Source organism: Crocodylus siamensis, chromosome 9 (assembly GCF_052110815.1).
Source record: "Crocodylus siamensis isolate JL-2025a chromosome 9, ASM5211081v1, whole genome shotgun sequence".
Classification (NCBI taxonomy): domain Eukaryota; kingdom Metazoa; phylum Chordata; order Crocodylia; family Crocodylidae; genus Crocodylus; species Crocodylus siamensis.
In genome coordinates this window covers 1,432,646-1,445,691 of record NC_143403.1, presented here as the reverse complement: position 1 = coordinate 1,445,691, position 13,046 = coordinate 1,432,646, and the positions used below count along the sequence as shown (strand labels likewise).

The 13,046-nt window shown below is 41.9% G+C and overlaps 1 protein-coding gene across 6 annotated transcripts in view; it reads left to right on the top strand.

Moving 5' to 3' along the window:
* Positions 1-11,031, top strand: part of NFAT5 (nuclear factor of activated T cells 5) — a 105,672-nt gene extending 94,641 nt beyond the window's left edge. For all 6 annotated transcript variants that reach the window (XM_090063843.1, XM_090063846.1, XM_090063844.1 and 3 more), the window contains 2 exons: positions 2,390-2,636; positions 3,469-11,031. In XM_090063843.1, coding sequence (XP_089919969.1) covers positions 2,390-2,628 — 239 coding nt within the window. In that variant the 3' untranslated portion in view covers positions 2,629-2,636; positions 3,469-11,031. The remainder of the gene's footprint in view (positions 1-2,389; positions 2,637-3,468) is intronic.
* Positions 11,032-13,046: the final 2,015 nt, after the last annotated feature.

The following is a 13,046-nucleotide window of genomic DNA, read 5'->3' as shown; positions in this document are numbered from 1 at the left end:
AGTATCTGTAACATGGGGATAATAATATTTTCTGGCTTCTGCTCCCCTCAGTCTATTTAGGTTGTAAACTGCTAGAGATAGGATTTTTTTTTCGTAAGCATATGTACCAAACACACTACAGTGCAACTCCAGTCTCATGTAGGCCCCTCAAAACCACCTGTAATTCTCCTGTTTATAGCAATATGCACATATCTGCATTTCTGGATAGCCCCATGCTGAAATGGATGCAGTTCTGTTTCAGAGCCTGATTTCAATAGAGTTTACTCCAGAACCCATAGGTATAAACAGAGTTCTTCAAGTATACACACTTTCTTACAGAGTTTGGTCCACTAACATATGTGTCCAGATCTGGATCTGTGGGCACAGGTGTTAACTCCTCCCAAATTTCTGCACGTGTCGGCAGAAGTGGGGCACATACAGTGCATGTAGTCAATAATCCCATTATGTTTTTCAAACTGCATCCTATACTTATTTACCAAATTGTTCACTTACTCTCTTTGGCCTTCACAAAAAATGTAAAATGCTGACTGAAATGATTGCAGTGCAGCATGATAGTTGAGATTTAAGCACAATTTCAGTTTGTTCTGTGTTTGTATTGTACCTCATAGATTCATAGACACTAGGCCTGGAAGGGACCTCGGAAGATCGAGTCCAGCCGCCTGCCTCAGGGGCAGGAAGTCAGCAGGGGTCATAGGATCCCAGCAAGATAAACATCCAAATGTCTCTTGAAGGCATTCAAAGTAGGTGCTAGAATCACCTCCAGCGGCAGCCTATTCCAAACCTTGGGGGCTTGGACAGTAAAGAAGTTACGTCCAGCCTGAAATGGTCATGGAGGAGTTTGTGACCGTTCGACCTTGTCATCCCTTGGGGTGCCCTGGGGAAGATTTGCTCTTAGGTTACCCAGTTGTTAAAGCTCTCGACATTTTAGTTGTCGAGTGTAAGTGGTGCACAAATAGCTACGTAAACATAGGAAAAATATGTCCCTTCTTTAGACTTTTCTCAAGACTTTCTCAAGACTTCCCCTGTTGGTCTTTCAAACAGAGTCTGCAAATTATGATTATAACTTGAAGTTTTTACAAGTTGTATAATGCAAAACAGTCATTAATAAGATGTGCTAGAAGCCAGGCTTGTGTCTTTACTTTTGTAAGTTTGGTCTATTCAAAATCTACCACTTTGCCTTTTGTTGTGCTCTGATTAATTTATAATACAAGCCTCTTGGGAGAAACCAGTCTGTCTTTCAATATTTTTATAAAATGCTGCCCTCGCCTGTCACAAAGAATTGTCTAGCCTTACATGATACATAAGCAGAAGGCATTATTTCTGCAATCATCTCTATCTCTGCAGATGATATAACCAGGTTCAAAGCAGGATTAGACATTCATGGAAGACAGGTCCATTAATAGCTTATAAACAGAACAGTCAGGGCTGTCTCTTCTGAAACCCTTAAACCAGGGAGGGTCTGACAGAGGATATGCCCAGTTCATCTGTTCTCCCACAGTCAGAGACAGGATCCTAGGCAAGATGGACCATTGGTCTGACCCAGTATGGCACTGCTGATGTTCTTATGCCTCATTTAATTAATTTTGTGACTTTATGTGGACAAGTCGGTAAAACTTACTCTGCAGTTCGATTATTAGATATACTGATGCAGAGGGAAAGCTGATGCACAACGGCAGTTGCAAATTTGTGGAGTACTGGTGATGGAAATGAAAGGGATGCAGCCATACCTATTACTGAAACAGCCTGTGGACACAGTGGAACAGTCTTCAAGCACTGAAGATAATGTTCCTTTTCCATATTTTTCTTCCAGCCAGGTGCTCTCTCTGGCCTACTAGGCTGTTAATAGTGGTTGATTTTTAAAACCAAAACCATTTCTTCACAAGAACATGCACTAACACAGTGGGGGCCAACCTTTTTGACAGGCATGCCATGAATTAATTCTGTGCCCTCCCTGAGTGCCACTCCTATCCCCTTCCCCTGCCTGATCTGCTGCTCTGCTTTCTGCTCCTAGCCCTGTGCTTCCTCATCTCCTCTCCTCTCAGTGCTCTGCTTTCTGCTTCCTTTCCTGTGCTCCCTGCTCAATTTGTTTTACTTTCTGCTTCTTGTCCTATCTACCACTGTGCTGCTTGTGCCCTCCCCAGTCTGTTACAGGCCATACAGAGAGGGTACTGGTGCTACTTAGCACCCTTCTGATTGCAAATGCTTGCACTAACTGAATTTGTTCACTGGGGAAATGGCGCATGTGACTGTCTTGTGAGTAAAAGCATGTCTGTCTTTATATAAGCTCTTAAGTAGATTTCGATCTCAATAAAGAGGTTTGTTAACAAACTTCTTAAATATGGATTTTGCAGCTTCAATTTTCTTCTGTTTCCTTTTAACTTCTTAATAGACTGTGGCCAGCTCTTAACTTCTGGACCAGCTGCATTGCCGGATCAGCTGATGGCTATAAGTCAGTCAGGTCAGCCACAGAATGAGGGGCAACCACCCGTGCCAACACTACTGCCCCAGCAGATATCTGAGAATTCTCCGCTACCTTCAGCGATGACAACCAATCAGAATATGGAGAAAATAGATGACTTGCTTGTGTCATTACAAAACCCGGGGAACAACATGGCTGGCTCATTTTAATTGGCCAAGTAAGTAGTGGATTTGGGTTTTGTGGGTCTGCTTGCCAGTCATGCAGTGCTCAGTAAGGTTTTGTGTATACACCAAAAAGCCACTCTTTTTAATAGATGGCATGACTTGGCACTCCAACATTATGCATATATATGTTTATTGAAATATTTCTGCTCCTCCTAAGCAAGTGTTTAACTGCAGGTAGCTAGAACTAGTAGATGTTTGTGATCGTCAAGGGATCAGAGTCAGGAGAAAATTGTTTGGCCAAGCTTTGGTTTTGACCTGGCCTTTGTTGTTTTTCCTGTACCAGGATAGCCTAATATTTGTATTGGGATAAATTAGATGAATGGATTGCTGTCAGACGGGTGAGGCATCCCTGAGAACTGCCACCAAATCTGGTTTTAGTTCAAAATTATTTCATGTATGTGTCAGATTTCCCTTTAATCTGCAGTCTTCCAAAGCCCCTCCCAAACTTCTTTGGCATGATAGGAGAGCTACTGTAAGTGCGCCATTTCTGAGGTGAGGTTCTGATCACAGATGGGCATTAAATAGGCCATGACTCTAGACTCAGTTTGTTAGCCTGTCTGTATCCTGCTTCTGTAACTACGTTCAGCCTCTCTAAACCGCCCCTCCCCCCCAGTGAAATTTCTGTTGACGACTTCAGACTTGTTTAACGATGTCAAGAACTGGGAAAAAAAATACTCTGGTGTTCCCTCACACAAGATGGCTGCTTTTTGGGACTGAGTGTTTCTTTTTTCCTCTTGATTGTAGAATGCTTTCAGATGAAAGAGCTACCTAAAAGTAAAATGAGACTTAACTAATTACATCTAACTCTGTTTTTTCTCCTCTCAGAAATCCTGCGAAGGAAAAGATGACAGTTTCCAAGTTCTCTCAGACCTTGTGATTCTGGATTAAGCTATATGGAACAGATTCCTTCTGTCAAAGAATGGCCTGTACCCAAGCAAATATGTAAACTTCTCCCTCTTTTTCTAAAGAGCACATATGCTGCCTACTGCAGTTTCTAGCAACTGAGTCTGTAACTGTAGTATTTGAGACTTCTGAAGTCAATAATGGCTGGAAAGTTGGGCTTTGTTTTACCAGGGTGTGGAATGGGACTGTTGCCATATTCCTAGACCCACTGGTCAGTGATGCTTTTTGAATTCAAAGCAGGACTGCTCAGCTATTATTGTTGTTAGAAAATAATACATGTTGCCATGTTTACCTTTTCTTTTCTCTTCCTTCTTCACAAAACCTCTGTCAAGTAGGAAAGCTTGTGAAGCAGGAACATTGTGTGCCCATGGCTTGAGCTGTGATTCACGACATAGCTGTCAGTCAGTGAAAGAATTGCAGTTTTGACAATGGCACTGAAGAGCCATGGCTGCGATGTGTTAGTTACAGCAGGTGGTCGTAAAAGATGATGCGGATAACTCACAGGCAGATTATCTACTACATCTTGCAGAACATCCAGGAAGATGTGGGTGCTTCCCATCGGAGAAAGTGATTAACAGTTTTCGGTGTCTCTGCTGGTAGGCTTACATATGAACTGTACATAGAATAAGAATTAGGTGGCTCTACCAAAATGAAGGAGAACGTCACAGTAATGTATTCTGAAACCTTATCCTCTGAAATACCTTGAACTTGAAGGGAGCAGTCTGCCTGGCTGAGGAAACATCTCCTTCATGTCTCTCACTACAACTGTGTAAATCAGAGCTTGTCAGCTGCATTATCTTTTCTAATACCGATCTGTCCTCCTTCATTCTTTCCATGTTCTTCCTCTTTCCTTCCCTCAACTTTTACATGATCTTTAAACACATAAGGATGCTATTGGCTTTAGAAACTTTTAGGATGCCAAGGCACCTTTGACTGTGGTATCCAGATGCCAAGTCAGTAGAAGTCCTTGACAGGTCAGCAGGGCTTAAGGACAGTGGAAATGCCAGTTTCTTTCCATCCCCCAAATGCAAAAACTTGCCCTGCTTCTCCAATCATTGCTGATTAAAACCTGACTTTTTAATTTTAAACAGGGCAAACAACACATTTCAGTGTTCTTAAAAACTTCACTTCAGCTGGTGCATCTTTGCAGCCTTTTCAGCTCATGACGGGTTGAAGTGCATGGTTTTTTTTACTGATAGTCCCCATATCCTGCAGCTTCTCCCGGGTCATATATTCCATTAAAAAACAGCCTTCTGTTACAGTACATAAAAAGAACCCACTCCAGGCCATATGGCTGCATTGTGAGGCATGCAAGTTCTTTTGGGTGCTCCAGCTACCCCAGGAGGTATGCTGAGCTCTCACTACAACCTCATGCAGACATTTATTCTGTCTTCTCTGTCTCCTGCACGTAGAAAGCTGTTAACGCAGTAGAGCCAAACATGTCATGTATGGCTGTTATGCCTTGGTAAAGTTGGTATTGTGTCATCTTTAATTTTTGTTATTTTAAGTAAAAAAGAATAGCCTGTAAATGGTTTTTAATTTACCCTAGTCTGTTTACCGTGTGTTTTTTCTAACTTGTGTACCTAGTTGAGCTGTGTAGAAATGTTTTTTGGTTTTAATGGTTTTTCCTGTATGTCAATCTTTCAAAATGTTTATTTGCTCTTTCTGTGTGTGTCTCTCTCTTTCTCTCTCATCGAGAGGCATTGAATTACGTTTTCAGTAGTAAGGCTTCTTGCCGATATGAAGGGAACTTTTCAGAAAGAGACCTGCTCTGGGTCATTTAATTTTGAATACAGTTTTCAATCGTTCAAGTTTTGGATGGTTTATATCTAATGTGTGTTTCATTTTTTTGGAAAGCTATATTTTGTATTTAGGAAATGGTATACTATTTTGCTATTTGTACTGAGTGAGTACATTGGCATAAATATAAAAATTTATATATATATCTATATATATATATCTATATATACATATATATGAAATATTCTTTTGCCACACATTTTTGTGGTAAATTTGTGAGTTTGTCTGATGTTCTACCACAACGTGGCGTCTGATAACGGTGGGGGTGGGTTTTGTTATGTCTTTACTAAGTATTTAAGTACTTTTTGCAACATAAATAACTTGTTCATCTCTGGCCATTCCATCAGGCAGTGTATTGTTCCAGTTGGCAGTGGGCAGCTTCACTGTGTTTGATGCGTCTGTCACTCAGCAGTGTGATGTAGTAAGTAAACCCATTTAGGCAACTGTAAAATTATGGGGTTTCATTCAGAATGAGCCATTCAGCTTTTATTCACTGTCATTGTCTATTTAATGTTTTACTATTAGCACCTTTGTGTTATTATTTTTAATTTATAATTACACTAACAATGTTGTTGGAAATTTTAATCACGATAAAGAAAATTTCCCCTACTTCATAATGTTCGGAGCTGCTTTTTAACCCTGAACAAGACACTTTTATTCCTATGAATTTGTTTTCTTTTCCTCGTAAGAAAAAGTAAAATTTTTGTTATGGTTTCTGGAAGAGCAGTCTCGCAACATTGCCTGAACGCTGTCCGATGAGATATAGATGGGTTCTGCGCCTCGTTGGATTGAGCACAGCTTCCAGATGGCTGTGGGAGGCAGTGGCCTGTAACAGTTCTTCGGAAACTATCTGGTGACTTTTGTAAGATCAACTTATTCACAGTTAGTCCCAGGACAAGGATGTTTGATAACATCCTGCTGACTGAGTGGGCCTACTGTGGACTGATGAGAGATGGGGATAATAAACTGATTTGTATGCTGCTTCATTTTGTTCCATTGTTTGGAAGTGGGAGCATCTTCATGCTGAAATGTTGGTCAGAGCCAAGTCACCAGGGACCAGTTTTCCACTGATTGGTGTCCAAAATAGAACCTTTTGCCGGGACTGCTACAGCTCTGGGGCAGGGGAATATTTGACTTGTGCATATTTTAAGGTTGCTTATAACAAAGGCTGTGCGACCATGTTCTCACTACTAAACAGCATCTTTACTTTCTGTTGTGTCAAACTTACTGTGTCCATTTTTAGGTCAATGTTAAATGTACATTTTGAACATGTGATTTGGTTACAAAAAGTATTTGTCTTCTGAATTAAAACCTTGCTCAGTGGTTGACTAGTGCTTGCGCTGCTACTTGCAAACATCTTTTCAGTTGCGTAAAGAGTGAAGTTCAACAATGGCTTTGGAAACAGCTTGCAAGAGTTGTTTCATGGCAGAAGAACCCAAGTATCATGAGAGTCCCATATCTCTACTTCTTCAGACTCCCACCCATGTACTTTCATGATTTCAGCAGTTGATACTGATATTTGGAGCTTACCCTGGTTTTTTGGGTGGTGTTTTTGGCTGGGAAAGGAGGGTGGTATTTTTAATTTGCTGATCTATTTATTCCATGATGCATCTGCACTGGTCTGGGTAGGAGAGAAGGGTATATAGACAGTGTTTGCCTGTCGAGTTTTTATTGGGGTGGGGGGGAGCTATCCAATCCAATCCTGTTTGGTTGGAAAGTTAGGAGTCATTTAAGGTGATGACAATACGTGTATATACGTGTAATTCTTGCCTTGAGTAGTCAATAAAATTTACAATGATTGCCTCCTGCACACTAAACTTAAGAGGCCCATTTGTCTCAAATTACATGCTGGAGAACTTGCTTTTTATATATTTAAGGTAAACATTTACTCTTTTGAAGTGCGTGTTTTTGTAGCTACCTTTACTAGATGCAAAGTGGAAAAGTATAAAGTTGTATTTGTAGCGTGGATTTTCTGTATATTATTTGTCTTTCTCTAATGCCTTGGACCTTTTGTTAAAGCTTCTATAATCCAAAAATTCTATATCTGAATTTAAGTGGTTTTCAGCTTTAAATCCTTTTTGCGCATTACCTTTCCAATCCCCTTTATTTGCTGTCTCAACAGCATCTCTGTTATAAGACTACCTGGAGAAACCTGTCCTTTTAGCCACCACAGTCCATGCTTTTAGCTAGTCCCCTGGTGTCTATATATGAGATATCAGTACTTAAAAATGGACTGTTCTTAATTCATCATTGAAAGAATAATAAGTTATATGAATAACATTTGTGGCATAGAAAATATTAAGATAAATATTAGTTGAGCAGCTCTTGCCAGTGGAAATGTTTATCGACACTTCCCACTTTGCCAGCCAGTCTGTTTGTTGGCACAGATTGGCTTGACACGGTTTGACCCTTTCAATGGCTCATCCACGCCAAATGCTCTTCCATTATTTTCTTTGTCAACACATACAGTTAAAGGAATAGTTTCAGCCCTGATGCTCCGAGGAGACACTTAACCACCAGGCATTTATTTTGCTAATTTTGAGCTATGGGCAGGATGACCAGTGTCCATGGCTGGGTACTTTTTATTAGTTCTAAATCAAAATAAGAGACAAACAGTATAATGTCTGTGAATTTTAACAGTGTCTTAGCCCTAGACTGATGGCTTTTCCAATTGCAAGGGTGCACAATTTAATAGGGACAAGCCTTGACTTTTCTAGTCTTCCGCTGTGATTTCGGGATGTGTTGTCCTGTAAGAAGTAATATCTACTGCTTTGGTTAGATTTTTCCATTCACAAATTGTCCTTCCAACGCCTTCAAAAAGGAAAAACCATTCAGAAGCTCAAGCACCCTCTTTTAATGTAGCATAGACCTTTCCAAGCAGCAAGAACATCTGTTTTGTTTAAAGCTTTATCAGTGGAATAAAGAAATTTAAGTTCACCCAAACAGGCAAAGCTTTAAGAAGTTATTGAAAATGAGGACATCAGAATTTTGTTTTCAATTGCAGCTCACATGTTTCTCTGTTACTTAAAAGTTACTAGGCTACCTAGTCAAAGCATAGATAGATTAGTGCACATGGGTGCAAGTGTATAGCTGAATAATGGAAGTGAGAAGGAGGGGGAGGAATTGCATAGGGTGTTCTGAACCAGGTATTTTAGGTGGAAAGTGAGACCAGGGGTATTTAAGGTGGTTGCTGAAGAGAGAAAAGCAACCTGCTTTAGAGTGGTTTCTGGGAAATAATTTTGCAGGGGGAGTGGTCGAAGGTCAGTGAAGTTTAAAAGTGAGCTAGTTGGTACTCATCCATTTTTTGTCAGTATTCAGTGAGTCTTTGGGACAGGTCGTGAGAACTCCACGCACAAATTCAGATGCAGTTATGGTAACTGTGTGCACAAGTAGTGAGTGAAGCATAGAAAAGCAGGGACATTTCTGTACGTACACTCGTCAGTTTGAGGCCCATCATAGAGAACCTCTGTGCTATATGTAGTGAAATAGAAGAAAAGATGAGACATAACAGATTAAATATAGCAAAAAATGTACTTGCAGTTGTCTAGTTTAGTTTGCGTTTTTGAGAGGCAATGTAGAAAAGGATTTTCCCTTTTATATAATCATTGTGTATATATATGCAAATATGCCACACCTGTATATTCTAGACCTGTACATATGTATATAGCTGAAATCAAATGTCATATATATATTATTTAGTTTATTATATACATGCATAACATACTGTTATATCAACATTTTTATAAAGCTGACATAATTAATTTTTTCATAGTGTGAACTCACTTACCAAGCTCACATCGATAGCTGAGTACTAGTTATGTCTGTGTGTGTAAAATATAATGTACATCTGGAACAGTTAGTAGTATAACAGTAAGTGTTTTCCTAGAGACGTGTTTTGCTTTTCAGCACTTTGCTGCTGTCTGAACCGTTGCTTTCTGCTCTGGTTTTTCCCTAATATTTATTGCTGTTTGGCAAATATGACATTTGAAAAATGTGTGGAACCAACAGCCTGGCAATCCCGGTCCCATGTCCTGGGTCCGGCTCAGCAGGGGCAGCAGCAGCACGTACTTACTGCTTTCCAGACAAGCTGCTGCTTTGCCAGTTTGTCTTGGCCCTTCCAGGAGGGACCATCTTGTGGGATTCATTTTCCACTGGCTTTTCAGTGCTTGGCCAGTAGCACAAGAATGAATGTTGTTTTGCAGGTGCAGGTACAGGTCCATGAGGAACTGAACTGAGGCCAGTTATTCCTGTTCAAGAGGGGCCCCTAACCCCTGTTGGGACACAGACTTCCAGCTGCCACTAGGCTGAGCTGCATTTAAACGAAGGACCTGCACCTACTCCTGGGTCCTCCCTCATCTTTTTTTTAATACCTGTATATAAAGATGCCCCCAGAACAATGTAATGTCATCATAGCATTTTGAGGTGGTTTTGTATGGAAGCAGTCTGACCAAGAACCGTTCCCTGTGGGTGGTCTCAGACTGAGTGGGAGCACTGCTTTTGCGTGTACTTATTTCTTATGTACTTAAGAGATTAAACTCTTAAAAGGAATATTGATTCCTAAAGATAAGAAGCAGTGCATTTTATTTCCCAGGCCACACCAGGAACTTGAGAGCAAGATTATCACCTTGAATCTGGCATGTGCTTGATTCAAACCATCTCTACCAAACCCACCTTTAGTGCTCAGTGCAAGTAACCTGAATGCCCTTCTCTTCCTTATCTTTCCTCCTGTCCCTCACTAATGCTCCCTTCTACAGAGAAACCTTTTAATAGTTTGTGCTCCTCGAGACTATAAAAATTATCCCACAGTATATACACCCCATTCAGGCAGACACGAGGGTGGTGTTGCTCTACCTTGCTGTGAATCCAACCACAGCTCACTCCAAAGAGCTCTCCAACATTTGCTCTGGTGGAACCACCATGTGAGCACTGGATCTTCAGCCAGCACAAAATGCTACAGTTTCATTCAAGTCCATGGTGGTGCCCCCATCAACACCAGCTGAGGGTCTGGCCCAGGATCTGGTCTGCACAGAGTTTCCAGCGGGGAGGGAGGTGGTGTTCTGCAGGTTAGGACCAGGTCCTGGCTCTTGACCTCTGTTTAAAAAAACAAACCAAAATGACAAATTCTGGATTTTGTGGAGTTGGAATCGGGATGCTCTGTCCTGCCAGAAGGGCCACGACCAGTCTGAAGCCTTTTCTATGCTGGCTGCTACTTGATAGGGGATTGGAGTTATGTCCTCTTATTGCTGTTTGCCTTTGGGTAAGCTCCAAGCAGCCCCAGACTAGAACCTTCTACCTCTGTTAATCTCTGCATGAACTCAGCATGCTCATGGTAATCATTCTTTTCCCCCTGCGTAGTTTGTCTGCCATGTTTTGACTAAAGCACACTAATCAACCACTGAGCTGTCTTTTCCCTTGTCCTGCAATGTGAAAGTAGCACCAGATATTTTGTGCATTTCTGTGTATATGGCTTTCGTAGTTGGGATTTTCCGAGCACTGATACCAGGTGTGTTCAGTTTGTTCTAAGAGGGGATATTTCATTTGCATCTATGTTTTTAGCTATCCTGTGATAACTTGTTGAATATTAAAAAAAATATTTTGCTTCTATTGGGACATTTGTATACTCGCAACTATATTTCTGTAAACAGCTGCAGTCAAGAATAAAACATTGAAAGTTTTCACTTTGCAGTGTAAACTCCTGTTGTGTTCTTTCAGACTGTGAGAAGAGAGCTTGATACAGCTGTGGTGCTGGTCATGGTAGCCTCATGGCTTTGAGCTGAGCCAAAACAGGGGAGGTGGAGCCCAGGCTGATCTCCTTTTGGCCACCTGTTTGGAATCGCCACGTAAGCAAACACTTTTTGTACCCTGCCTCCATCCTTTCCCTAAGGCTTTGTCCTGAAAACTGGGTCTCCCATTCCCAAATTTGTCTTTGTCTGACCCCCCTTCCCCTTTGCTTTCTGGGAAACATAAAATTGCCCCCCAGGATTTCCCTTCCTGCGGACTCTCTTCCTTGGACCTGGTCCCTCTCGTTTCCTGTCCCTCCAGGCCTGTAAGGGTGTTCTTTCAGAACGAAGAGGATCAGAAGTGGGCACAGTTGCCCCACACTGACATTACACTTTCAGTATTTCTTCTGCTATCTTTCATGTAGAGCAGTAGCCTGGTGTTTGTTCTTGACCATCAGCATACACTGAACCAAAAGCAGTGAGCGGGCATAGTGGCACTTCTCTATTTACTGTTTTTGCTCGTTGCTGATATTAAATTAAAATGCACTGATGTGTGCGAGTGGGTCAGAGCATTCCTTCTTGCATGCACATCATGTCTTCGGCCACATCGGGTAGCATGAGAACAGATGCAATTCAGCCACTGTGCTCCGGTCTGGAATTCCTCACAGGCTTCACGGGTCTTGACTGAGCAAAATAATTCCCTCAGCTGCAAAATCTCAGGCCAAGATACCATGGCTTCAAGCTGTTCTCATCGTGTATGTAAAAGATCCCCAAAGCCACATGTTCCCCCTCACTGTTGGTCAGAGACTAAATCATTTGTTGCATGCAGTTTAGGAGGAATAAGAAGGGCAAAAAATAATAACAACTTTTGGGTTATGAGGTATAGAAGCACATGGAGACCCTAGTCCCTTGGCTGGCCTGTCAGCTGGGTCCACTTCTTGTACAGGATTCCCAGAGCTGTGTGTTTTCTGTTCTGGTTAATAGGAAGCTGGCAGCCACCTTGGGTTACAATTCCTCTGGAAAACTTTCATATATTCTGCCAATGACAGTTTCAGAAAATGGTCAATATGTGTTTAGCTAGCTGCGTATTCAATCACATATTTGCAATATTTGTGGTATCGTAAAACAAATCCTCTCCCAAACAAGTGATCCGTAAAACAAATCCTCTCCCAAACAAGTGATCTCAGCAATAGTTTTTTCATAGGATGAGTTGTCATTCCTAATTTCAGATTTTTAAACTAGAATACAATATTGTGACTCTTAGCTACTAAGACACCTAGCTATGGAAGAGAGAGAACTGAGTTGTAGAAACAGGAGGGAGACTGTGCTAGGATACAAGTTTTAAATTAATAGCAAAAAAAAACCCAACCAGCCATCAAATCTAGGGTTAAGTAAGTGACCCTTCCTTTTGGAGACAGGCTGGTACACTCTTGGGTTGGTTTTCCCTTTTGAACATACCTGGTGTTGCTTTCAAACAGCCCCTGCAGCTGAGCCAAGAGCAGCAGGGAGGAGTTTGAGCAAGGGGCCTCAGGTGGCAAGACTAGCCTGCTTATCCCAGTCCTGCTCCTAGCACTGCATTGGGTGTGGACATGGGCAGGACCCTACTGCACAAACCCCTTTGAAGTGGGGCTGTGCTGTGAGCCTCTCAGCCAGACTGCCTGGGGGAAGGCAGCACGTTTTCAGGTGCAGTTACAAAGCGGCGGGGAAGTTGCACTGAAACCCTGCGATCTCAGGCTCCAGTTTTCTCTTCTGGGCAGCTTGGCGCTGCAGCAGATAGTTTTGCCACGAGAGGGCAGCTGCAACTGGAGATGGAAGTAGCAGCTGGAGGGAAAAGTGGTTCACCCCAGCAGGGCTAACTACCTACCACTGCCTGTGATGGGGAAAGTAAAGCCTTTGCTTCTATTGCTCAAAGAGGCATGTGGCAGGTCAGGCCCTGAGCTCACTGTACATGTAGGGAGTTAGACTGGTGCTTTGGAAAGA